We start from the raw sequence: 26208 nt of genomic DNA on the forward strand, positions 1-26208 counted from the left end.
GTAAATTTCTAAATTTAGTCATTTGGTAGTAGTAATAGTTAAATTAAACATTTTAATACACATAATATTAGAAAATATCATAAGTACGTATTAAGTTACAAGACAAAACTGAAAATCCAAAAGATATTTTGTAGATTTGCAGAATATATAAGAGATATAAAAAATTAGTCGTGATAATGAAGTAAAAAATAATGTATGATATTAAATGTTTTGATGTCAATGATAAAATTATTCCGCCAAAATTAAAAAAGAAATTAATTTAAATAAAATTTTCTGTGTAAAAAAATTAACTAAAAAATTAAATTGTTTTTTTAAAACTAAGATATTTTAAATTTACAGTTCCACGACTTAATGATATATGGGAAACCATATTAAAGTACTAAAAAATTTTGAAAAAATAGACTACTTTTTTTTCTATTTTTTTGCTCAATATATAGATTAATATAAAAAAATCCGATAAAAATTAATTGTATTATAAAATAACTAATAAATTACACATTAAACCTTAAAATTACTGTCAGTCCAAATAAAGTTATTTTTTAATTATAACTTATTTAAATAAAAGAGAAATATTTTAAGTAACACAAATTTGAAAGTTATAATCTCCAACAATATTCTGAAACTAATTAACTTCTCATTGTAAAATCCTAAAACGATGATTTCTAATATTACATAGTATTATATAAAATAAATATCTGGTATGCAAATTAAAACACATAATTATTAAATGCTCTTAAATTAAATACTAACACTTTAGTTCATTAGTTTACATTATTTCGAATAGGTTATGCATGAAATATGGTCAATTATTGGTACATTAATTTAAATATCACATCATTTTTCTTCAAAGAATTTCTAATAGATTATTAGTTAATGTAATGTTGCTAGATAAATGTTATTTGTACCCAATAATAATAAGAGTAATAGTTAAATTTTCAAAACTAAAATTTGTAACTGTAATTGGCTATTAGGAATATTTTGTATGCATTCAAATTAACTAAATTAGTAGTGTTTATAAATGTTAATTTTAAGTATCATCTTAATTGTGACATTTGTTTCAGGATGATCACCTAACAATGAATGCCAGTCGTTCTGGAGATGGCGGCTATAATTGTCGCGTTAAACTCACTCAATGTTTGGCCATAGTTGTTAGAAAGGAAGGTTGTCGAGGCGACCCCGGTGATTTTTGGATGTACGAAAATGGATATTTGCTATTTCAGGTGAGAGATAAGCAACTAATTAACTAATTTACTAGTCATTAAAATTAAAATCAACTAAAAATATATTCAGAAATAATGTTTAGATAAAATTTAGTAGATAAAAGCTATTTATACCTTAATTATCTCATTAATTGTCGTAACCATTTTTTGCCATACAACCCATTTATTCCTATAAATTTCAAACATGATTAACGATTAACTTTCTATTTTAATACTATTAAAGCACAATTATTAAAACGGAGATTCGTTTTGCATAAAATCCATCAAGATCGTATCGGATCCAAAACTACAATCTCGAAACAAAAACTGCAAAGCACTTCAAAACTCAACTGAAAAAAAGTGTTATATATAATTAACGTCTGATATTAATTATTTAAAAACCGTATCGGTTCCAATTAATTTTTTTTTATTTGAGCACCATAATTCGTAGCTTTGAGCCAAGCACACATCCAAATCGCTTTCTATTCATATCAGACCGATGTTCGAAAACTTCATTGATCCATCCAGTAAGTAGACATGTCGAAAATTAAATCTAATAACAATGCTATGGTGATTATTAAATTCGGCGTCAAGAAACGACAGAAAGTTTAATTAAACACACATTAACCTAAATCTCGATTCAGCTCTGTATAATTGATATTAATTAACTGATTACGATTATGCACCGAGGAGAAATGAAATGAGGTAATTTATGGTGCTAAAGTCGTAGAAACAAAAGTAATACGAGTTAATGACTGAAATGTTGGGTGTGCTATGTCGAAGAAGCAATTTACTTGAAACTGAAAACTTGTGAATATATCGTGGGAATGTTACTAACTATTTGCACTATTGTAGTTAGAATTGGTGTAGTCAGTATTTGTGTCGACAGTTTGCCGATTAAAGTTAATTTTTACTAAGGCACAACAATAATAACTTGTGATTACCAGGTTAAGTAAGTCGAGTATGATTGTGGGTCAACAATTGAATACCTTGACGTGACTAAAAATTATTGTTTTTGAAATAGAAAATTGCTGGATATATACATAAATATTAAAATAAGAGTTCATTGAGGTATCTAAAAATATTGTGTTTAAATTATAAAATTATTGGATATATTAAATTTTAAAGTGATAATTTATTAAACACTTAAACTATAGACAGATTTAAAATTTATTAATTAAATTCGTATATAATAAATTACCCTTATTAAAAACATATACACATTTATTTAATTGCCATTTTTTATTTAAAATTGATTGAAAAAAAATTGAATATGTATTACAAATATCATTGAAAATATTTTATTTATTTATTTAATAATATTATCAAAATTATCATAACATTGTTTTTTAATAAACATATGCCATAATGGAATAATAACTCTTAGTTTTAAAAACTGTTTTTGAAACAGAAAATTGTTAGATTTTACTTGTACATATATATTCAATTATCAAATAATTTTAATAAAATTCATTAAAAAAAAAATTATTGATTACTTTTATATTTTAAAAAATTATTGGAATTATTTTATTTATTTAATTTAAGTATACTATTAAAATTATCAAATATTTTTTATATTCTTTTTGTTATTTTGTTTCAGCATTTTCAATAGATGAATTAAAAATTTATTAATTATGTATAAAAATAATAAATTACACATTTATTGGACATGTAAAAATTTAATAAATATGTTAAATTATATATAATATAATTAATATTAAGCATATTTTAAAATACATTTGTTTTTTAAATTTTCTATTAATTACATTAACTTAAATTAAAATAAAATTTCAATACTAATTTCAATTCAAAGTTAGAATTGGACATTATTCAAAATTAACATAATTTCGTTAAACAGAATGTACATATTTTCTAATTTTTAAATAACTTTTATTAAAATTTAATCTATAATCACTTTTATATTAATATTTTTATTTAATTTAATTATATTATTAAAGTTTCTGAAATATTGTCTATATATTTTTTAATTTGTTATTAATTATTGTTTTTGAAACAGAGTTTTAGATGAATATAAATTTTAAAATAATAATTAATTAAATATATTTATAAGCAATAGATGAATTTAAAATTTATTAATTAAATATATTACTAATAATTAATTACTGAACATATAATATATAAATCATATTTAATATAACTAATATTAAAATAAGTATACTTTAAAATATATCTATTTTGCTTCTAAATATTCTATTAAATAATAAATATAATAATAATTTTAATTAAATCCAAATTCCAAGTCTAATTTGAACTGAAATTCAGAAACTGAACTTGAAATTGCATCTCAAAATCCAAAACGTTTGACTACACAATTGAATATTTAAAATTAAAATTTCAAAACTGGACTAAACTTTTAAATATTTTTATTAAAATTGAATGAAAGAAAATATAATACATATTACTTTTATATTTACAGAAATCATTGAAAATTAATATTACAATCTAAAGTATTGTTTATGTATTTTATTATCTTCAGCATTGTAGTAAACATATAACATAATAGAATATTAACCTTTAGTTTGACGTGACTAAAAGTTGAATAACTTTTGAAATTAATTAAATTTCAAAATTGATAATTATTCAAAATTATCCAAAATTGATTTATTTAATTATTAAATATATTTTTCTAAAAAAAATTAAATATCTAAAATGGTTATTTTTAAACTTACGTAAATCATATTCTATTTATTTAATTTAATTGTAATATTAAAATTTTTAAATATTTTAATTATCTTGTTATCTTCAACCTTTTAACAAACATGTACCTTAATAGAATATTAACTTTAAGCAAATAAGAGGTTAAGTCACGTCCCTATAAATACTTATTTATATTTAATATGAGTGAAACTCGTTAGCAATAAATGTATATGCATAAACGATAATAACGAAACAATACATTATGTAAATACTGAGGAGTTATATTTAAATGGTACTAGGGGGCATACCTGTTAATTGAAAGGCACCTGTAAAACTTCAAGATGGCATTAACTATTTGTTCGTGGTACTTCCTCATTTTACAATGAAAGTTCTCTTTTATATTTTATCGTCTATAATTTACGTAGTTTTATGTACTGTTTAACCCACACATTTGGTGTGTTTTGTTGGTAATTGCATGCCTATATTTATTTTAAATATTAACGATGAGAAAGTTGGTCTTTTGTCTTTTCTAGATAATTGTTGTAAATTCTCGTCAAATTGGATTGAATTAATTACATTTAATACAATACTTGCAAAATAGTTTTAAAGTACTTTGGAATTGTTGCATCATTTGAAATTAAAAAAATTAGTGTGTTAAAATTTTGGCGTTGTATTGCAACATTCTAATCAATTATTATCTATTACAAACCAATTTTGGTGAATTATTTAAGATACAAAAGTTATACATTAGTCATGCTTCGTATTTTACAACTATTTTGGTTACATCAACGAAGGTTCCAACCCAGCTTAAAATTTCCTTAGACGTAATTTGAAAGCTTAATTTCTTCTAATGCTTATCGGCTATTACAAATTGCTGCAAATCAATAACAAGCCAATCTTCCATGAACCATTATCGTAGTTTTGCGTGTAAAATACGAAAGCAAATTGTCATATCCATTGTCTGTCCTCAGGACAAAAATCTTTCTTTCACAAAAGACGTTCGGAACCTCAAGCGGTCCAGAACACTCATCACGCATTACCAAATGTCAGGCAATATCAACAATGGTGATTTTTTTATTCCCGAGTCTAATGATGATCATTGTTGATATTTTAATAATTTTCACCTACATGCAATAACGAAATTAAAATTTCAAGACTTTTTCTCTTTGTAATTGCGGACGTTTATAGGTCTGTAATTTGGTTTTAATAAGACAACTAAATTGGTGTTTTTTACAAAATACGTGTGAAAAAAGAAATTGCGCTTAAATGACGTACGGAACTATGAAAATGGTACGGTACGTAGGTAGGTGTTAAAGAGAAAACAATAATTATCTACCAAAAGACGTGTTTATTAACAAAGTCTTCAACGTTAAACGCAGTGAGATATTTTTACGACAAATAGGCCACAAATTGTATAAGACGGACCGTTATTATTATAACAACACATCGTTAAAATTTGTTTCTCCAGGATTTAAAGTTCGAATGGGAAAACAATTTATGTACTGTACTAGTCACAACAGCAATACAATTTTACACAAATGGTTTGCGTCTTTGTAATTATTTTCTGGAATTGGTACTGTTGCAATTGTTCCACTTTTAAACCATTCTTCTTTAAACATTAACTTTTTCCTTATATGTGACGGTCAATTACAATCTGTATATTAAATTTAATATCACAATTCTGTCTTGCCAATAAAATGAGGCTCCCCCTCAATGATGCGTGATAGGAAATATTGTGGTTTGTGTCTTAGAACTATTTTCTCGATTTAGTAATATTATGGTGGCCGTTTGTCCACTTTTCAGAAATTCTTTATATATGCTAACGTTATTTCAAATATGTAGTGGTTAATTCGCAGTCTGTAAATAGTTACTTCCTTTGCCAATAAAATAAAAGTACTTCTTAATGGTTTGTTCCATAAATATCGTACGTGTCTATTTTCTGGAATTAATAATATATATGAAGTATATAATGGTTAATTTGTAGTCAATATAATAAATTTGGTATCAATTTTATTGAAAGAGCAAACTCTAACTAGTAAGTTCCTTTCCCAACAAAATAAGATGTCTCCTTAATAGTTTGGTACCATAAAAATTGTTGTTTGTGTCTTAGTAACTTTCTGAATTAAAACTATTATCACTGTTTGTCCAGTTTGAAATAATTCTTTAGAAACGCCAATGCAAATCTCGTATCAGTTTTTTTTTAAATGAAACCTCTGACAGCATAGTTACTTCCTTCGTCAACAAAATAAGAGTTCTCCTTAATGGTTTGTATCATAAAAATAATACTTTGTGCCTTTGTGTCTGTAAACTTTGTTCTGAAAATTTGTTATCAGTATTAGTAATTTTCTGTATATTAAATTTGTTATGAGTTTTTTCTTTGAAAAGACAAACTTCTAACAGCATAATTACTTCCTTTGGTAAAATAAGACCTCTCCTTGATGGTTTGTGCCATAATAATCATACTGTCTAAGTAACTATTTTCTAGAATTAATAATTTTATCGCTGTTTGTCCAGCTTGAAATAATTCTTTAAACATGTTGAGGTTATTTCAAATAAGTGGTGGTTAATTCACAGTCTGTATATTAAATTTGGTATCAGTTTTTTTGAAAGGACAAATTTCTGACAGCATAGTTACTTCCTTTGCCAACAAAGTAAGACTCTCCTTAATGGATTGTACCAAAACCGTCCTTTGAGTATTAGTAACTATTTTCTGAAATTATTAAAACTATTGATATTTACTTCCTTTGCCAACAATGTAAGACTTCTCAATGTATTGAATCAAAATCGTCCTTTGTGTATTACTAACTATTTTCTGGAATTAATAATATGTAGTGGTTAATACATAGACTGTATATTAATTTTGGTGTCAGTTTTTTCAAAGACCAAAATTCTGGCTCTATAGTTATTTCCTTTGCCAACAAAATAAAACTTCTTAATGATTTTTAATTTAAAAATCGTACTTTGTTTCTTAGTAACTATTTTCTGGAATTAATAATTTTATCGCTGTTTGTCCACCTTGAAATAATTAAAATATTGAGGTTATTTCAAATAATATAATAATATTACATTTATTATTAGTTTTTTTGAAAGGACAAACTTCTGACAGCATAGTTACAAACAACAAAATAAGAATTCTTCTCAATGTATTGTACCAAAATCGTCCTTTGCGTATTAGTAACTATTTTTTGGAATTAATAATACTATCGAATTTTTAAATACTTTCAAATATGTAGTGGTTAATTCAGTCAGTATATTATTATACTGATTTTGATATCATTTTTTTTTTTGAAAGGGCAAACTTCTAACAGGGTAGTTACTTTTTTTGTCTCTCCTAAATGGTGTGAACCATAAAATTCATAATTTATGTCTTAGTAACTATTTTCTGGAATTAATAATATGTAGTAGTTAATTTAGTTTCAGTTTTTTTGAACGACCAAAATTCTGACTGCATAGTTACTTTCTTTGCCAAACAAAATTGCTGTTGTTTCAGTTTTAAACAATTTTTGAACGTGCTTATTATTCGAAATATGAATTAATGAATACACAATATCTAAATTAAATTTTATGTTGAATTTATTCATTTCTTACTTTAAAATTATTTAAATTGCAAATAATTAAAGGTTTAATTTCAATGATTCCTGTCATAAAAATCTTTGTAGTTTATCAAATTTTAAACAATTCTTTAGACATATTAACATTATACCAAATATGTGATGATCCATTCACATTACGTAAATTAAATTCACATGTCACACATAATTCTTCTTAATGATTTATGCCATAAAAATCGAGGCTCATATGTTGCTAATTATTTTTTGGAACTGTTACGTTTTTGTAATTGATTCGGCTTTAACCAATTGTTTAGGCACATTAGCATTATTCCAAATATGTAATGGTCAAATACCCAATTAGTATATTAAACTTAGTCAGATTTATTGAAAGAGCAAACTTCTGACATCACATTTATTTCCATTGCCAAAAAAAAGACTCGTTAATGAATCATGGCATAAAAATCCAATATTGCCGCCTGCATCATTTTTCGAATGCATGGCAACAAAACGGGCAGCGTTTCATTAGCGACCAGCGTAACAGGTCGGCGAAGCTGGAACCTCAAGACTCAAGTTGATTGGACTTGTTTCCGCCCACCGTTTTTGGAATCTGGTCCAGATTTGCATAATGAATCCATCCGTCGACATGACATGCACTAATCGATTCGCGACGCTAGCGTTTGGATTATGCGACGAGAAGGCGTGGAAAGTGAAAACAAGTGCGGCGGCCACATCTGAAAATTCGACGTGCATCGCTCGTGCATAAAGTGAAAATGACATAAACAAATGTTTATTATGCAAATGTTACTGTTTATTGCCGTTGTTTGTTTATTTGACAAGTGAATAACCGGCGTTTAATACGACGGACAAATGAAATGATCGAGAGATCTTGTAATCGAAAACGTGCAACGTTTTCTAAAATCATACAAATGGTTTTTGTATGACTGTTACAAATTGAAGTACCGACCACAAAAGCATTCAATCTAAATATTGAAAGGCATCGTTTCTATGGTTAATAAGGAAAGTCTCGTCTTAGGAGACGACCAAAATTTCATTATTATAAGTTGTAAATTCAAAATTGTTCATAATGACTTTAATAATTATAATATAACTAACTGATCGTGACTTGTCAAGTTTTGAAAGCACAAATAAATTCCAACATATATAACTCATATTAATTTATAGTAATAACAGCAATAAATTCATATTAACAAATAACTCTAATTGCCTCATACGCCTGCATGCAAATGTAGCAACGGTTATTTAAAGTAAACAATGGACTAAAAATTAAATAATTATCGAATTAACATATTAATATAACGGTAACCGTTTATTACAAGTGCAACCATACCATGAATATTTAAGGCCGTTCAATGTGAAATTTGCATCGGTTTATTATTTATTATACGTTAAGCTTGCAAAATATTTATGGGCCCACACTAATTGCGTCTTGCATCTCATGCAATAACTACTACACTTTCCATGTATATTCATTGGGGCTCCGAGATGATTCCAAAAAGAGAAAATATTGGCACTGGTGTAGGTATAATTTTTTGTTGTTTTCTTAAAGGTGTATTAATTTATGGATAAGACTTTAATGGTTCAAGGCTGTGGAATCCATAATGTGGAGTCGGACGATCATTCCAACAAGTTCTGCACAACTTGTAAGACACTATGTACCAAAATATACACTGTGTCATACTTGTGGTGGAAACACACTATATCTAAGGAGATGCCATAAAATTAGTCTTCTGTATCATATTTTATATTTAAAAAATGAGAAAAGTTCATGAAATTTTTTTATACATTAGGAATTACATTTTATGTGATTATTTTTTAAAATATTGACAACATTTGACCTTTTTTTTAATGTAGAGGAAAAAATTAAGTCTTTAATGCCTCAAGGTTGAAGAATTTACAATATGGAGTCTGACGATCATTCCAAGTAAGTTCTGTGACATTCTTGAGATAAAAGCACCCTATAACTTTTTTAATTATTATATGACTCGAAATATTAAAATTTAAAAAAGGAGATGCCATAAAATTTGTCTTCTATTTCATATTTTATATTAAAAAAATGAGAAAAGTTTACGAATAATCTTATATAAATTAGGAAGCTCTACTTGAGCTTTTGTTTAAATCAGAAAAAATTAAGTAAGACTTTAATGACTCAAGACAGAGGAATCCACAATGTTGAGTTTCACGATCATTCCAAAACATGTTCTGTATAACTTGCAAGGTATCATGTACAAAAATATATACTGTGGCATACTTGAAATAAAAACACTATAACATTTTTATTTATGACTTTAAAAATTAAAAGTTAAAAAAGGAGGTACTATAAAATTTGTCTTCTAAATCATATTTTATATTTAAAAAAATGATAAAAATTTATGAAGAATAATATATACATTAGGAATTACATTTTTCTGAAGAAATTTTATCTTTATTCTTTAAAATGTTGTCACTACTTGAACTTTTCGTTTAAAGCAGAAAAAATTAAATAAGACTTTAATGATTCAAGGCAGTGGAATCCACAATGTAGAGTCTGACAATCATTCCAAAACAAATTCTGTAGAACTTGCAGGGTATCATGTACAAAAAATATGTACTGTGGCATTCTTGAGATAAAAACACTCTATAACTTTTTTATTTATAACTTGAAAAATAAAAAAGGAGGTACCATAAAATTTGTCTTCTAAATCTTTTTTAAATTACAAAAATGAGAAAAGTTTATAAAGAAAGTTATATACATTAGGAATTATATTTTTCTAAAGAAATTTTATCATTATTCTTTAAAATGTTGCTACTACTTGAGCTTTTGGTTTAAAGCAGAAAAAATTAAGTAAGATTTTAATGATTCAAGGCTGTGGAATACGCAATGTCTGACGATCATTCCGACACAATTTCTGTACAACTTGCAAGGTATTATCTATAAATATATATACTGTGGCATACTTGAGATAAAAATACTCTATTACATCTTCATTTATGACTCGAAAAATTAAAAATTAAAAAAGGAGGTACCATAAAATTTGTCTTCCAAATCATATTTTAGATTAAAAAATGATAAAAATTGATGAAGAATGATATATACAATAGGAATTACATTTTTCTGAAGAAATTTTATTATTATTCTTTAAAATGTTGTCACTACTTGAACTTTTTCTTTAAAACAGAAAAAATTAAGTGAGACTTTAATGATTCAAGGGTGTGGAACCCACAATGTAGAGTCTGACGATCATCATCAACACTCTTGAAACCTTTATTTATGACTGGAAAAATTAAAAGTTAAAGTAAATACCACAAAATTTGTCTTCTAAATCATATTTTATATAAAAAAAAATAAGAAAAGTTTATGAAGAATGTTATATACATTAGGAATTACATTTTTCTGAAAAAATTTTGTCATTATTCTTTAAAATGTTGTCACTATTTGAACTTTTTGTTTAAAACAGAAATAATTAAGTAAGACTTGGTTCTGGGATGGTTGTGGAAGACAAAAAATTGAACTACCAACTTACAGAACTTGTATCATATTTTATATTTTAAAAAATGAGAAAAGCTCATAGGAAATTCTATGTAGGTACAAGGATTTATATTTTTCTAAAGAAAATCATTCATTAAAATATTGTCACTATTTTGAATAAAGCAAAAAAACTTAAGTATTGTTTCATTAATTAATCATTAATGATAGCTTCCTTGTTTTTTATTTTACAAATTAAGTACTTAAACCCAGATTTCTCGATAGACAATGAATCATTGAATAATAAGATCATTTTATCCTTCTAGATGCACGTTGCAGATAACCAGTCCAAAACTATTTAAAAAATATTTAGTTTCAAGAACCATCCTGTCCTCATTTAACAATTATTTTCCAATGAAAAAAGTGGTGCTTTAAGAGTTTTATCACGACTCTGACGGTAATGTCATTGTTATCTGCGAAATCGTGAACTCTACTTAAAACATGAAAGGTCGAAATCCACCTTAAAATAACTCATCAGTCTAAACATTTCAAGATTATACTTTCTAGATTTAATAATTTATATACCATTTATAAATATATATTCAGAAATCGTTATGGCGCTCGTACTTATGCCACCTATATATGGATGTTGTTTACATTGAAGGATAGATCTGTTGACCGTGACTTCATGATCGAATTATCTGTTTTTGCTTCAAACGTTGACAGTAATAATATTAAAAACTCACAGGAAACGAGAGAAAATGATTAATTCACTCAAAACTTGTTATCTGCACCTGTTTATACAAAATTATGATTAATTAATCTTCCATTCATTACTAAAATCCGGATTTTCATTCACAAACTTTTTGCATTATTTACTGAAAAGTTGCCAACATCCTTTAATCCGCATGTAAATATACTTTTTACCAAATTAATAAATTAAATTAAATTTTGTAACACGTTTTAAGAACCAATTTAACATTCGTTACGCTCCGTATTTACACTAATTTGTTGAAATACTTTTCTCTTGTATAACATCATCGTGGTTAAATGAACGATTTTTCTTTCTACATTTAAATTGGGCACTTAATTAAATTATTGTGCATACTTACATCATTTGTTTATACCTCGATATCACTTTCAGAAATTACGTAATTTTTATTTTTATTTTATATCTTTTCAACAGTAAAATTTAATAGTCTCATTTATTAATAAATTAATTTTTCTTTTAACAGAATCATTTATCGTGGTATATTAGCCTTTAATAAATACATAAATCTCGCTTAATGAAGTATGTTAGTTTGATAATTAATTGTTTATTCAAAATGATTTGTTGGAGTCGTGATGCAAAAAACACTATAAATTTAAAAGCTCCAATAATGTTTACTTTATTTACCCTTTAAAGATCACAGCGAGTATTAGATTTAATTAATTTGATTTTGGAACATACAGTGGTGGAAAAAAATATGGAATATTTTTAAAAATTGAACTCTTATTCCCTGGAATTTTTCTGTTGCAATGATGTTAAGCAAATTCACTAGTACTTTTATTTACTGTCCGGTATACTAGTATTGCCCTTTATCTTTTTTTGTAAAAAGACTTAATTTTATCGGATACATTTTTTGATTTGGAAATGTGGAATATTATTTTATTTGTGATCAATTGTAACATTTTCATTTACTTTTTACTTCAATTTAAGAAGAGTATTTAAACTATGAGAGTGGCCTAAATCGCTTTATTGATGTGGAACCACATGGTCGAGTTTCCAGACCAAATTGGTTTTTCATTTAAAAAAAAAAGAAGAAAAACCTGTGATCATTATGATTAGTGGACCAATTTTACAGTAAATTAGATTTGTTCCAATTTACAACAGATTAAGGAAAACATTAGTAACATTTGTAACAAGTAAATAAATATTCCATACACTTTTCCACCACTATATACTATAAATTTGAAATTCTGAAAAATATAATTTTAAATCAAGTAGCAGCAATTACTTAATCAAAATAATTTTTCATGATATTAAAAATAAATTATAATTTGAATATATACAATAAAAATTTATTCCCTTTTTCCTACATAGTTTCAATTTCTTAATTAAACATTAGAAATTCTCTTCAAATCAAAACAAATATTAGTTTATTCGAAATATTTTATTGTAATTGTGGAAAAACATTACAACCTATCATTTTAAAAGCCTTTTAATGATAATAAATAAACATTTTAAGTTGAATATTTAATTTATTACATGTCCATATTAACACAAATTTATGTTTAATTTAAAACATTTATATATGCATAAATAATAAATGTATTTAATTGTCAATTATATAATTTAAATATTGTGTCAATTCTCTTTTATATTTAAACCATAGATTTAAGGATTAATTAAACATAACATATTGTAAAATAAAAATAAAAATAATAATCGTTTTTGTCTTTTTCATATTTCGCCATTTTTTTTTTTTTAAACAAACACTCCATCATCATTGAGCACACTCCATCGCTTGCAAGCTTACGAAATCCAGTTTTTTTCGCCATGATTAATTACAACATACCAAAACTGTGAGTAAGAAAATTCGCGTCCATGTTTGCTGACCTCCGGTTACATAATTCATCTATATACAACCAAGATTGATTTAAGCATTAGGGTCAGCACTCAATTTGCATACTTCAAAACAAATATTACCGCATGCAAGGTGCTAATTTTTATCTTGGACCTTTTATCGTGCGGAATCTAGGCGAGACATATCAATTAAACTTAGTGAATCTAGTTTTTTAGTGCTCGTTGAGTAATGGACAGGTGTTCAAGTCAGTGAACTGATTAGTTGAGATAAATTGTTTTCGCAACTAATCCCCAATTAATGTATTGTGCCGTGTAACAAAAAGTGTCTTTCGTTGACAGATTTTAACAAATTGTTTCCTGCCAAACCATGATCGTCATTAGACCCAATGCGAATTCCTTTATTAATCTAATTACCATATAAATATTAGAAACAGGAAAGGGTAATTTATATTTAAATTTAAATAACTTTTTTGAACAAAATTATCGTCAATATATCAATAATTTTAAATACATATTGGTGCCATGAAAAAAATTTGGAGTACTTGGAACTGAAAAAAGACATCCTCTTCAAAATTAATCCGTTTGTTACGTAAAAAATTTAACAATGACAAAAATAAATAATAGTCAAATGTCGAAATATTTTGAAGCTACCTTTGAGTCTCTTCTAGTAGGATTTGTATTATTTTATTAAATAAATTCACTTTCAATGATAAGAAACAAACATTGCACTCCAAAGAAGAGAAAAATAATAGTTAACATGAAACATCAAGGTCTAGATATTGCTGATATCAGTAAACACTCATAATGCTTCTGAAAAATGGTTTACAATGCTTGCATGCATGCTAACACTATGAAACAACACACTTAATTGAAAATATTATGAAAAATGTCCTAACAAAAAAAAGAATTCCTTTTATTGACAGACAAATTGGAAAAATGAGTAAACGACATAATTTTGCCTTTTCCTTGTAAATAATAAAAAAATAATTAGATGTGACTGTATTTGTGTGTCTAATGGATCAAAAGTCGATCGAATGAACAAAACTGTTTCAGCAAAGAAACCATTGGTATCTAAAAAAAATATTCGAACAAGTCTAAAAGTTTGCACACAAAAATGTATCAATTATCATCCAGTATTTTGGCAAAGGGTCCTTTAAAGGGATGAATAAATGTCCAATAACTCAGATGGTAAGAAATACGTTCATCGTCCTCTTAATAAAAGTTTGGAACTCAGATAAACTACAAGAACTTTGAGACAGGCAGGAAGAAAAGTTTTGGTTTGGGGTTCCTTTTGTTGACATGGTATCGGACCATCTTCATATATAGAGAACTCATGAGATGTTTAATGGAACCATTTACCAATGATAATTTACCAATTTCAAGTATTTTTATGCTTGATAATGATACGAAGAATGCTTCCAAAGTTGTTCAAAGTTGGTTAAAAGATAAAAATGTTTTTGATTCTCGATTGAACAATATAAAGTCCACATCTAAATACAATTGAAAACTTGTGGAACAATTTGTAATGATTAAAACACCACTAGAAAGCATCACATTTAGATAAATTGTATTTATTAATGAAAAGTGGTGAAATTTAATTTTAAACAACCGTTGCCAATATATCATTGAATCTCATCCACCGTTTACAGGTGGTTATAACGAACGCATGATACCCAACAAAATATTAACAGTTTTGAATAAAAGTATATGTATATTAGTTTATAAATTTATATTTTTCAAAAGTGTGCTTTTTTGTAACCAACCACATTTCGCATTTATTTTGTTTAAGATTTAATTAAAGAAGAGATCATTTTGATTTAAGTATAAAATAAATAATGGGAGAAAGAATAAAGCATTTAATTAATGGTGTACGTTTCCTTTAAATTAACTTTAAATGAGTAATAATATGTACTATTTCTCTGGCCACCACTGTATGTGGAATCCATTTGCCCAACTTTCTTAATGCAATTCATTCCATGAAACCTTTTTCTAATAGTTGATTCATGTTAAAACCTATTTCCAAACATATTGCAAGAGGAACAAGATATTGCTTAAATCGTTCGCATAGGTTTCATTGACGTTCATCTTCAATTTACTGATTACCAGACTTAATGTGTCAAAAAAATATTGATTCAACTTTGAATAATTTAACCAAACAAGAATTTTTCCAAATAAATCATTTAGACATTTAATTTGTATTTGTAGTTTTATTAATAATAATCGAGAAAAGAAAAATCTTAAACAATCAATACAACCTATAATTAACGTCAAATGTAAAAACATGTTCTAAGTAACCTATTTGCAATTGTAATAAAATAATGGTTGATACAGAGCAAAACAAAATTATTGTTTATTAATTAAAAGTATAATCGTATTTAATTATTTCCTGGCAATAATTGCAGCCATACATTTTGTAGATATAAAATAATTAAGTGTGAAAATCAAACAATAAATAATATCAACATACACACTTTGAAGTGTTTCGTCATAAGATCAAATTTTGACCTAAATACTAGTTTTAGTAATTTTATTATAAAAGTGATTTTTTGACACAAGACTAGATCATATATTGTGTAAAATATAATATTAAATTGGTTCCCATTCTATTTAACAATTACAAATAATTTATTAAGTAATAGTAAAAATTGAATTTTACAAGGTTATTTATGATAATATAAATAATAAATTATGGGTTTTTATGGTCCAATATTTAATTTAATTAACGAAATCTTGCCTAATCTATTTACAATGGTTCCATTATCCACTTTAATATTTGACATCGATCAATGAAATTCTTTCTAAAAGTAACCGCTCTAAGGTTTTTGTTAACTCGAACGTAAAAAGGCTACAACTACAAATTAAGGTCATTTTTTCTTCGAAACTCGAAGATGATTTATGTCATTTTGTGGTAAACCGACATAATTATTGCTTAATGTTTATTTGATATTTCACATAATATAAATTATTAAAAAAAACTCTTTGAGCTAACTCAATATTTGGAAACTTAATAAATGATATTAACCATGATAAAATTGTTATGTTACATCATTTTTGCAGATACAATACCATTAGTGTGAAGTAAGAGTAACCACTTATGCATAGTTGTGAATATCACTTCCATGAAAGTTCATTATCACATTTTGAATGGAACAAATTTTTACGTGCGAAAAATAATGACACTCTCTTCCCCATAATTATCATCATATTTCCAACTTAATTTGCATACATTATAATTTTTTGTATACCTTTCCAACCTAATAATACGTTGATCGAGTGCTGAAAAAACGCAAATACACATTCACCAATTAGATGCATCGCTGATGTACACGTCGATGTAAATCGTATTTAATTGACGGGTCATTCGAAGGTGTATCTTGGCATTCTTCCGAAGATTATTGTAATTTATCCTTTAGTACTCCTCTAATTTACTTAATTGCTTTGTTAACGCTGACGGATCACGGACACATTTCCGAAGTTGGCCAACTCGATCTCTAAAATAACGTTCAGTCATGAACATTAATTATAACTTTATAATAATTAACAATGGTCAATATATCAGTTTAAACGGTAATTATTCGTTTATTGACATTAGGTGATATAACAGTATATCTACATTGAATCGGAATATCTTTAAACTATTATATGTTAAAATACCTCATCAATAAGGAAAGAAATGTTAAAAATTTGGGAATTCAAAATGGTGGATTGTCTATTTTCCTCCTCTAAAAATACTGTTACAAATTATAGATTCTTCAACAATAAAGAAAAAAGTTAAAAAAGTGGGTATTCAAATATTACAGAACTTGTTTTAAATGTCTCTTTAGATGAATAATTTCCTAATCTAAAACTTTGTTACAAATTAATAATTTCCCAGTAAAGAACGATGTGTTGGTAATTAAGTTTTCTCGTAAATGTAAAACAAAAATAAAGGATTTTAAGTTGTATCTTTATGATTGAAAAATAAAAACAAATATTACAAATGAAGGTCCCTCGTGAATAATGAAAGAAATGTTAAAAAGTAATAAATTTAAAATTAATTACCTTAAATTATTTATGAATGAAAATGAAAATATATTTATGAATGAAAATGAATTTATGCTAAAATCAAATATTATAAATTAAGATTCAAAATTAATTTTTTCAAATTTACTTTAGTAACTTAAAACTTTAAAGTAACTGTAAAATTTCAAAATGGAAAGGGAAATATTTTAATTTGTTTTATATATCTTTACTCAAAAAATTCTTATTTTAAAAGATGTGTTATAAATTAAGATTTCTCATGAATAAAGAAAGGAAACATTATGTGAATTTAAAATATTATATAAGTATTTTGATTTACTTTATAAGATGTTTTATAAATTCTTCATTAATAGGACAAGAAATATTAAAAAATTATGAATTTAATATATAAATATTTTAAGTTATTTTAAGAATTATCATTAATGAAAAATTGCTTACTAAAAACACATTTTACAAATTAAGATTGTTTATCAATAAAGAATGAATTATTAAAAAATTCAAAACTTATTTTTTCATTATTTATGTAGACACATTGTATTAACAATTGTAATAAAATAATGGTTATTTTAAATACCTTTACCTTAAAAAATTACTTTGTTTTATAAGATGTTTTTTAAATTAATATTCCTCATCAATAGGAAATATTAAAAAATTATAAAAATTTGCTTGCTGAAAACAAATGTTATTATTAAATTATCATAAAGATTGAATTATTAAAAAATTGGAAATTCAAAATTTATTTTTTCATATACTCTTTATTGAAAAAATACCTACTTTAAAAAAACTGTTACAAATAAAGACTCCTCTTCAATAAGAAACGAAATGTTAAAAAATTATTAGTTTAAAATAAAGTATTTTAAGTTGTTTTAAATGTCTTTTTGAATGAAAAATTTTTTACTAATTCTATAATATAAAGTAGTATAGTTGTTACATTTAATATTTTTCATCAATAATGAACGAAAAAATAATAATTTGAAAAATTTAAAATAAGGTACAAATTAAAATTCATTAATAAAGATCAAAATGTTACAAAAATGTGAATTTATTTTATGGCAGTTTTAAATATCTTAAATGAAAAATTTTATAAATTTATGAACTAAAATATTTATTGTCAAAGGAAAACTAAAGAACCTATTTTTATAGATGAAAAATTTTATACTAAAAACAAAAAAAAATATTAAATTAAACATTTATTGCTAATAAAAATGAAAAGTTAAAAAGCTGGAAAATTGGAGAAAGTATTTTATTACAATAATTTAAAAAAATTATTACTTAGACGAAGATTTACCGTTAATAAAAAGTGAAAGATTAAAAAATTGACATGTCAAAATACAGTATTTTAAATATATTTATTATAAAAAAAGCTACTTTAATAGAACTATTACAAACTAAGATTTCTCATCAAAATAAAGCTTTGTTTACATAAATTTTTTTTTCTCCAAAAAATTTCAAATTAAAATTTAATAAAACTTAAAAAATTCAAAATAAAATATTTTAAGATTGTTAATTCCCTAATAGCTTCATAGAAAAAATATTCCTACTTTAAGAAATTGTTACAAATCAAGATTCTCCATCAGTAAAGATCAATTAACTTAATAATTACTGTTTGCAAACAAAATAGTATTTTTATTCTAAAAAAACTCATTAATTATAATAATTATTGCAATAGTGTATAATTTCCTCTCGATAGTATCCGTGGGTGAGCTTGTGGGCGTCAAAATATTTTCCAATGTCACAGACGTACTCATTTGCATAAATGCATCAATTTTCATAAATTGTCAAGAGTACACGTACATGGATACGTTTTCACATCGTCTTATTCTGTGAGCTTGTATTTTTTTTAACATAATAAGACGGTAATTCGCGTATGTAAATTACTAATTAAGTACAATCTTAATTAGTCTGAACGTCGAATATTTTTGCTTAATTAACAAGTGATATTTACTTGCTGTTTCTCATGGAGAGTCGCATCAAACCAATAGTGGAAGCTTGCGATTTCTTTTCATCCATTCAGGGAAATTCAGTATGTGTAACAGTGCTCTTGTGTGTCATTATCGATAGACTCTCAATCAATTAATTTGTTTTCTTTGATTTATGCAATGATTTATAATACAGTACGGATATTAGTACTTTCTTATTGAAATCATAGAAAGTTTAATTAAATATTTACAAACGCGGCAAGCGCGTACTGCGAGATAAAATGATCATTATTTACTCCATGTTAGTGCTTCTTGCTTTTTCGTTTTTAATATGATCTCGTTAGAGGCAGCAAATAATCTGTTGTTAATGGCATTTTTTGCTTGTACATTCTGGATTATCGATCAATTAAATTACAAGCCTGCCTTTTAAATGTTCATGTATATAAACACTATTAAAGTTAAAGAACTGAGATAAATTACGAAATTATATTTTTGTTTTACTCTTTAACGATAATTTTCAAATAATTAAATGAATTAATTTTAATTAGTTGTTTTTTATAATGAGTAAAAGGTGTCAGGTTTTTTAAAACAATTATTTACTTTCAAATTTAAAAAATAGTAATTTCATAAATAAACCAAAATTTTTAAATAGATAAATTATAAAATTATAAATATAAGTACACAATGACAATTATTGTTATTGTTAGTTTCCAGCATTTTTACCTAATTAAAAATGACCCAGCACCAAAATTCCTTCTTCCGCCAACGACAGATTAAAAATGAAATTCCATTCTCATAAATAATTTTAATTTGTGATTAAATTTATCTCGCTTATTAATCTTGTGAATGTTGTTTTCCTTTTCGGCGTACCAAGCTGGCAATTTATTAAACGTAAGCGACTTAAGTAATTTATTGCCGAAAATTGTTGCTCTTTTTGCATTGTTGTCGAATCATAGCCTGTAAAAATTAAATTTAATTAATTGCGTAAGGACTTTCCAAAAATAAACGTCGAAAAAATTGGCCAGTTTTCATTGTAATTTATCACGATACGTGCAAAATTATTTATTTTTTTTTTTCAAATTAATTGAATAAATTGCTTCCTGGAATATAATTGAACACCATTAAAAGTTTCCATTTTGGTTATTAAAATAATGTTTTTCGTGTTAAAGGGATTGCTGTCTTCAAATTCGGTGTGTTGGTGGAACAACGCCTTGAATGGTGCTACGAAGAGCCTAGTTTATCATGGTTACGTCAATCCAGGCGCCATAATTGTAGGATCCGAACCATGTGCTCTAGAAATATTAAGGAATGCATGGTCCAGACGAGTCCTGCAGCCTCCTCCTGGATATCAAATTGTTGCAATAGGTGGGTAATCTTAAATTAAATTACAACAAATCAAAATGTTTTAAATTTAGCTCTAGAAAACGTGATTTAAACACATCAACATTGAAGTAATACAAGGATTAATGTTTGTTCAGCCGCTATCGTGATGCCTTTACAACGCCACAATACTTTTGTTTCGTCAGAACAATGAGTTCATTTAATTCTACAAACATTATTTGATTGACATTTTCAAAATGAAAGCGAGTCGAAATGGTAGATCTGCACGATAAGTGTCGCAAATATTTAAATTCGGCAATAAACGTTACTTGACCCGTTGAATCGTTGCGAATGAACTCGTGTGAATCTTCCGAACAATAAAAGAAATTAAGCCTTACTTACGGTATGTGTGCGTGAAATTTTGAAGAAAATTAATCTTTCACGTTTGTGATTGTGATTAAAGTTTACATCTTACATTGTATGTCATAACTTTTCACCATTCATAACTACAAATATCAATTTATTTTCTGGAATTCCAAATCTAATTGTTTCTATCAAAAATAGCAGTACTTCCACATTTCCGCAAAGTCATCTTTTATTTAATGTCAAAAACATGTTATCAATATACTTCCAACAATTTAATTTTATTGCTCATTTAATGACACTTATTGTAATTGACTAGGATTAATATAATTGCGATGTGATTTAACCCATATTTTTTTGCCAATCTATGAGAGATTTAATGAGACTTGCGATAATTATTAAAGATAAAAATAGATTGAACTAATTAACTAGACTACTATTCCTCATATTGCCAAGTTAAGTCTGAAATTGTTATGATTTAGCTTTAGGAGGTGATAGTAACATTAAAACGGTTAATACGCAACAATGTAATACGAGTACCATTGAGAGATTATGTTGTATTGCAAACCAGTACATATTATGACATTATATGAATATAATAGTAATAGTCGAGAAAGATTTTATAAAGCAAGGTACAAATGTAAATTGTACTTATAAATTATAATAATCTTCTTTGGCACCATTAATGTTCCTATAAAACAGTGGCGGCTTCTCAAATGAGGCAGGTGTGGCCGTGCCTCACCTATGAAAATTATTTTATAAAATAAAGAAAATTACCTTTTTATGTATTTATTCTTTAAAATAGAATATAACTTAATATCTAAACGAAGGTAGAAAGATATTATGTTGTAAATCCAACAATTAAACAAGCTGCTGTAAAATTTTAATTAAGAAAAACCACAGATGTACCATTCAACCATGAAATACATGTGGAACATCATTAACCTCGTATTTCTATTGAATCCTTGTGTCACAAATATTTAAAAACAAATAACAATTACAGAGGACATAGATGATTGCATCGCATCGCCAGTATCCCAAACCCAATGGACTCCATTACCTGAAGCAGTTTGTGCAGTAGTATTAAGGCTTTCGAGCCAAGGAAGGCCAGCAGGAATTGAAACCATACGAGAGGGTTTGATCCTGACATTTCCACATGTGTCACCTCCCAGTGAACATGCCTTATACGACACATTGGTCCAGTTAACCAAGGAAAGAAAACTCTACAACACTTCCAGTGGATACTACATCGTCACTCCAGAGTAAGCACTAATTTTTTAAATTTTTGACACTTCTTAACATTTGTTTTTTATTACAGGAGGAGGCGATCTAGAAGCCAGTCCCATGGAAGACGACGAGATGATAATCCTGTGGAACCACCGTCGAACAAAACCATGCTTATGTCCGCGGAAGAAGCCATGGCCATGGTCCATGGTGACATGACCACGATCAGGGATGGAAACATTACACATCAGTGCATTCAAACGAACCTGGCTGACGTAATATGCGGTGGCAACGCCAGCGACAAAATCCTTTACCCACGAAATAAACGTCGTTCTTCGTCCTTTCCCTCTCCAAGGAGTCCAGATAGAAGGTCATTCAGACTGTGGAGTTCAAACAGAAGGCTAAGAAGGTCAGCTTCTACAAGAACCATTGCCAAGCATCACCACTATGGAGACACAAGTAGCAGCACTGAATATCCCAATAGCAGTGACTCAACGCCAATACCAAGTAATATTTTTGTATATATGTTTTTTGATGTGATTTTATTGTTTGTTTTTTAGAAAAAGAGTCACTTTTGTCAAGAATATTCAGACGTTCTAAGAGGTCACAATGTCAAATTGGTACCTTCAGTGCGCAGTTTCCACCAACGGAGTGGTTTAACTCCAAAGCAATTCATTTGCACAACGTTGGGACACAAACATGCCTTTCGGAAAAGGTTAGTAACGTCATACAACAAGAAATATTCAGTTGCTTTATTGCTTTATTTTAGGAAATTGGCATCTCTATATCGTCATACCTGGAGAACTACGAACTCGGTTCATCAAGATCTGCGACACTGCCTAGACATCGAAGACAACTCTCAAGTGACCTTACTTTTGCTGCCTCAATCACCAACTCAAGGGAAAACTCACCGATTTCAAGATACACCAATAGCACATTGCCTAGAAATAAGGGCTACAGGAGTCGCGAGAGCTCTAGAAAAACCAGTAGGTCTAGTTTGAGTAAAACGGCGACTGAAAAGACAGACGACAGTGGAATTAAGTCTCTTGAACCCCCTGAAATAACAAATAGTAACACAAGTTCTCCTAAATTGAATGGCAGAGCAGAGCCTGTAACAAACGGAGACACAACGAAGACTAGTCATAAGTTCAACACAACGAATTTCAGTTATGAAGAGCCTACAGATAATTCTTCGGATTCCCCAGTTAAGAACTTATCCAGCATCGACAATAGTGGACCATCAAGCATAGAATCCCACAAGAGTAACAAAACTGGAAGCTCCATAACCTCCGGGCCTTCAAGCATCGAATCCCACAAAACTGTCATCAATAGGAATTCTACCGAATCTCCGAAAACATCGGTTGAATCTAGAAGTTTGAAGAAACTTCATCACAGAAGAGAAGCGAGGGAAAAATCTAAAACGCAAAAGCAATCAGCTGCTCCTACAGTAACCTCAATCCCACACAGTAACTCATTTACTCTTCAAGTGACAACCAATCAAGGAGGCCTAAATATGAACAACAAAGCAAATGCTACTACAACAGCTACCATAAATGGAGGAACAGCCGGGAATACTAAAATTTTCGTACAGAACTCTCCGGTAAGATCTGTTATCACTTTCGAGAACGGACAATCAAACGAAATCAACCCCAATGTAGTCATTATAAATGGTACAGAACCAACTACAACCGAAACAAAATTCGATTCGAGCACAGATACTTGCGACGTTAAGTATCCAACTAAAAATACGAATCAATCGAAGGACTCGCAAGTAAGTTTAAACAATACATCAACAAGCTTTGACAATTCAAACAACGAACAAAAGAATGAAACAATGAACAACAGCAGAAAACTGTCCCTGCAATTACCTTCAAGGGACGGTTTAAGTTACCATAATTTAATCAAGAATGTCTCTTCTAGTTCCCACAATCAATTCAATTCAAATTCCAATCCGGATTCGCCCATAGCAAATTCCTACAGAGACTTTTCGAAAAATACCGCATATAGTAGTAATCCGCCTAGTCCCACAAAAAGTTACGAAGGTATACCATTAGCGACAACCGGTAAATTTCTAAAAAACGAAATTGGCTCCAAAACCTCGCTGGAAAAATCATTCTACGGACTGGAGTCCAGCAAGGTTTTGGACAAGAACTTCATTGGTTCTGAACCGAACATTTGTTACAAGGAAAGAACATTGACGAGAGAAAACAGTAATCAACAGTTTCCCAGTCTAAGTGACCTTAGTTTTAATTTCACTAGTTTAGCCGCACAAAAAATACTGAACGGTGTTAGTATAAACAGCGTCGACACATTAGTCGAGCTTAATATGGCTGCCAATGTAGAAAAGCAAAATAACTGTGATGTTGTTCACACAGATTTTGGTTTGTTTTGATTAACTGTTCTTATGTCAACTTTTTATGTGAAAGTTCACATTAAGACTTTAATGCCGACAGTGAAAACACCTGTACTTTAATTCGACTAAATTATTTTAATTGTTTTTATGTTTAACCGTCTATATTTTTCTTGTTGGCATGCTAAATCATATTTGATATACAATTTTATACGACTAATTTTGGTCGAATGTACGAATATAATAACATAGCGAAAGAGATTGTATATGTATTTTGTAATTTTGTATATTTATTTTATATAATGTGATTATAATCTTTATAACCCATGTACAGACAATAAACTTTTCAATTAACAAATTCATTTTTCATTTATTAATACCTTCTGTTATTTACTGCACCCAAGGAGATAATTAATAAACATTAATTAACAGTTACGATATAATAAAAGACTGTAAATAACCATATATGCGTTAAGTTGCTCTTTTAAATTTTCCTTTTAATTAAAATATCATAAATTGTGATTCATAATATAGCAATGCAGGGTTACCTAATGAAACATATTATTTTGATAACATATTGTAAATATATTTTCGTTTCTTGATGAACAATAATTATTATCAGTTGGATAAAATTTTATAAGGTACAATTGGAATATGAAATTTATTTGGATGATGGAAAATTTTTGTGTAAAAGACAGCCTAAATAGTTTTATGACTAATTTATAAAGATATAAAAATTTATTTAAATTTATTATGATTACGTTACAAAATTACGTTAACACATATTAAAATTAATTTTTAACCGTGTGATAATTTTATTATGTTCTTAATGACCATCAAAATAAAATAATATTTTATGTTAAAATCCACTATACACAACAAAAGCAATTTGATTTAAATGAATTATTGTAGGTAACCATATCTATATTAAAAGATATTTTGTTAATATTAAATTTTAAGACAAGTAATGGTATTCCATAGTATTTTTAAGTTTATTTATTTCATTTTAGTTATAAGTAAAATAGAATGTGGCTTCGTCTAGTCATTTAAAATCGATTTATTGTATGGAAAACAGATTAAACTGGATCCAGCTGACGCAAATTACTTACCAAATTAAATTATACTCGTCAAGCATATCCATGAAAGCCTTTCAAAAACCATTGTCTGGTTTATATTAATCAAATTTGATTTGATTTACGGTTAATGTGCAAACTTCACAGTTTCATAAACTAGCTTGAGTGTTTATTAGTCTATATATTTTAAAAATGTAACATTATAAACCCAAATAAAGCCATTTGTTTAAATTAAAATCAATGATTTGTGTTAAATTTCACAAGGGAAGAATTAACCGTTCAAAAGCAAACTCCAATTCTGATGTACTCGATTTGGACCAGGATTATACCCACTCATAATAAACCAAAGAAAAAACACAATTATAAGTTTAAAAATAACTTCAGTCTTTCAATTCTCAGACAATATAAGTGCACACAATCTTTGTTACATGGTAAATCATACAAGATAACCCAAAATATTAAACCATTTAGAGAACTGAAAGCGCAGATGGGTAAGCTCATT

General features: G+C 27.2%; 1 protein-coding gene and 1 long non-coding RNA gene across 6 annotated transcripts in view; one reads left to right on the forward strand and one right to left on the reverse strand.

The window, feature by feature from the left end:
* The window catches only part of LOC109596057 (storkhead-box protein 2), a 152486-nt gene extending 127501 nt beyond the window's left edge, over positions 1-24985 (forward strand). For 3 of the 5 annotated variants that reach the window (XM_049966653.1, XM_020011513.2, XM_049966651.1), the window contains 6 exons: positions 1062-1220; positions 20546-20741; positions 22063-22321; positions 22378-22790; positions 22844-22998; positions 23053-24985. In XM_049966653.1, the coding sequence (XP_049822610.1) occupies positions 1077-1220; positions 20546-20741; positions 22063-22321; positions 22378-22790; positions 22844-22998; positions 23053-24675 (2790 nt within the window). In that variant the 5' untranslated portion in view covers positions 1062-1076 and the 3' untranslated portion in view covers positions 24676-24985. The remainder of the gene's footprint in view (positions 1-1061; positions 1221-20545; positions 20742-22062; positions 22322-22377; positions 22791-22843; positions 22999-23052) is intronic. The other 2 variants (XM_049966654.1, XM_049966652.1) reach the window with 2 other exon arrangements.
* On the reverse strand, positions 16651-21554 carry LOC126265383 (uncharacterized). The gene is made up of 3 exons (XR_007547882.1): positions 21099-21554; positions 20100-20333; positions 16651-16928 (listed from the first exon to the last, which is right to left on the reverse strand). It is a non-coding gene; the product is annotated as an uncharacterized LOC126265383 (long non-coding RNA).
* Positions 24986-26208: the final 1223 nt, after the last annotated feature.

The sequence above is a fragment of the Aethina tumida genome, chromosome 4, assembly GCF_024364675.1.
Source record: "Aethina tumida isolate Nest 87 chromosome 4, icAetTumi1.1, whole genome shotgun sequence".
Classification (NCBI taxonomy): domain Eukaryota; kingdom Metazoa; phylum Arthropoda; class Insecta; order Coleoptera; family Nitidulidae; genus Aethina; species Aethina tumida.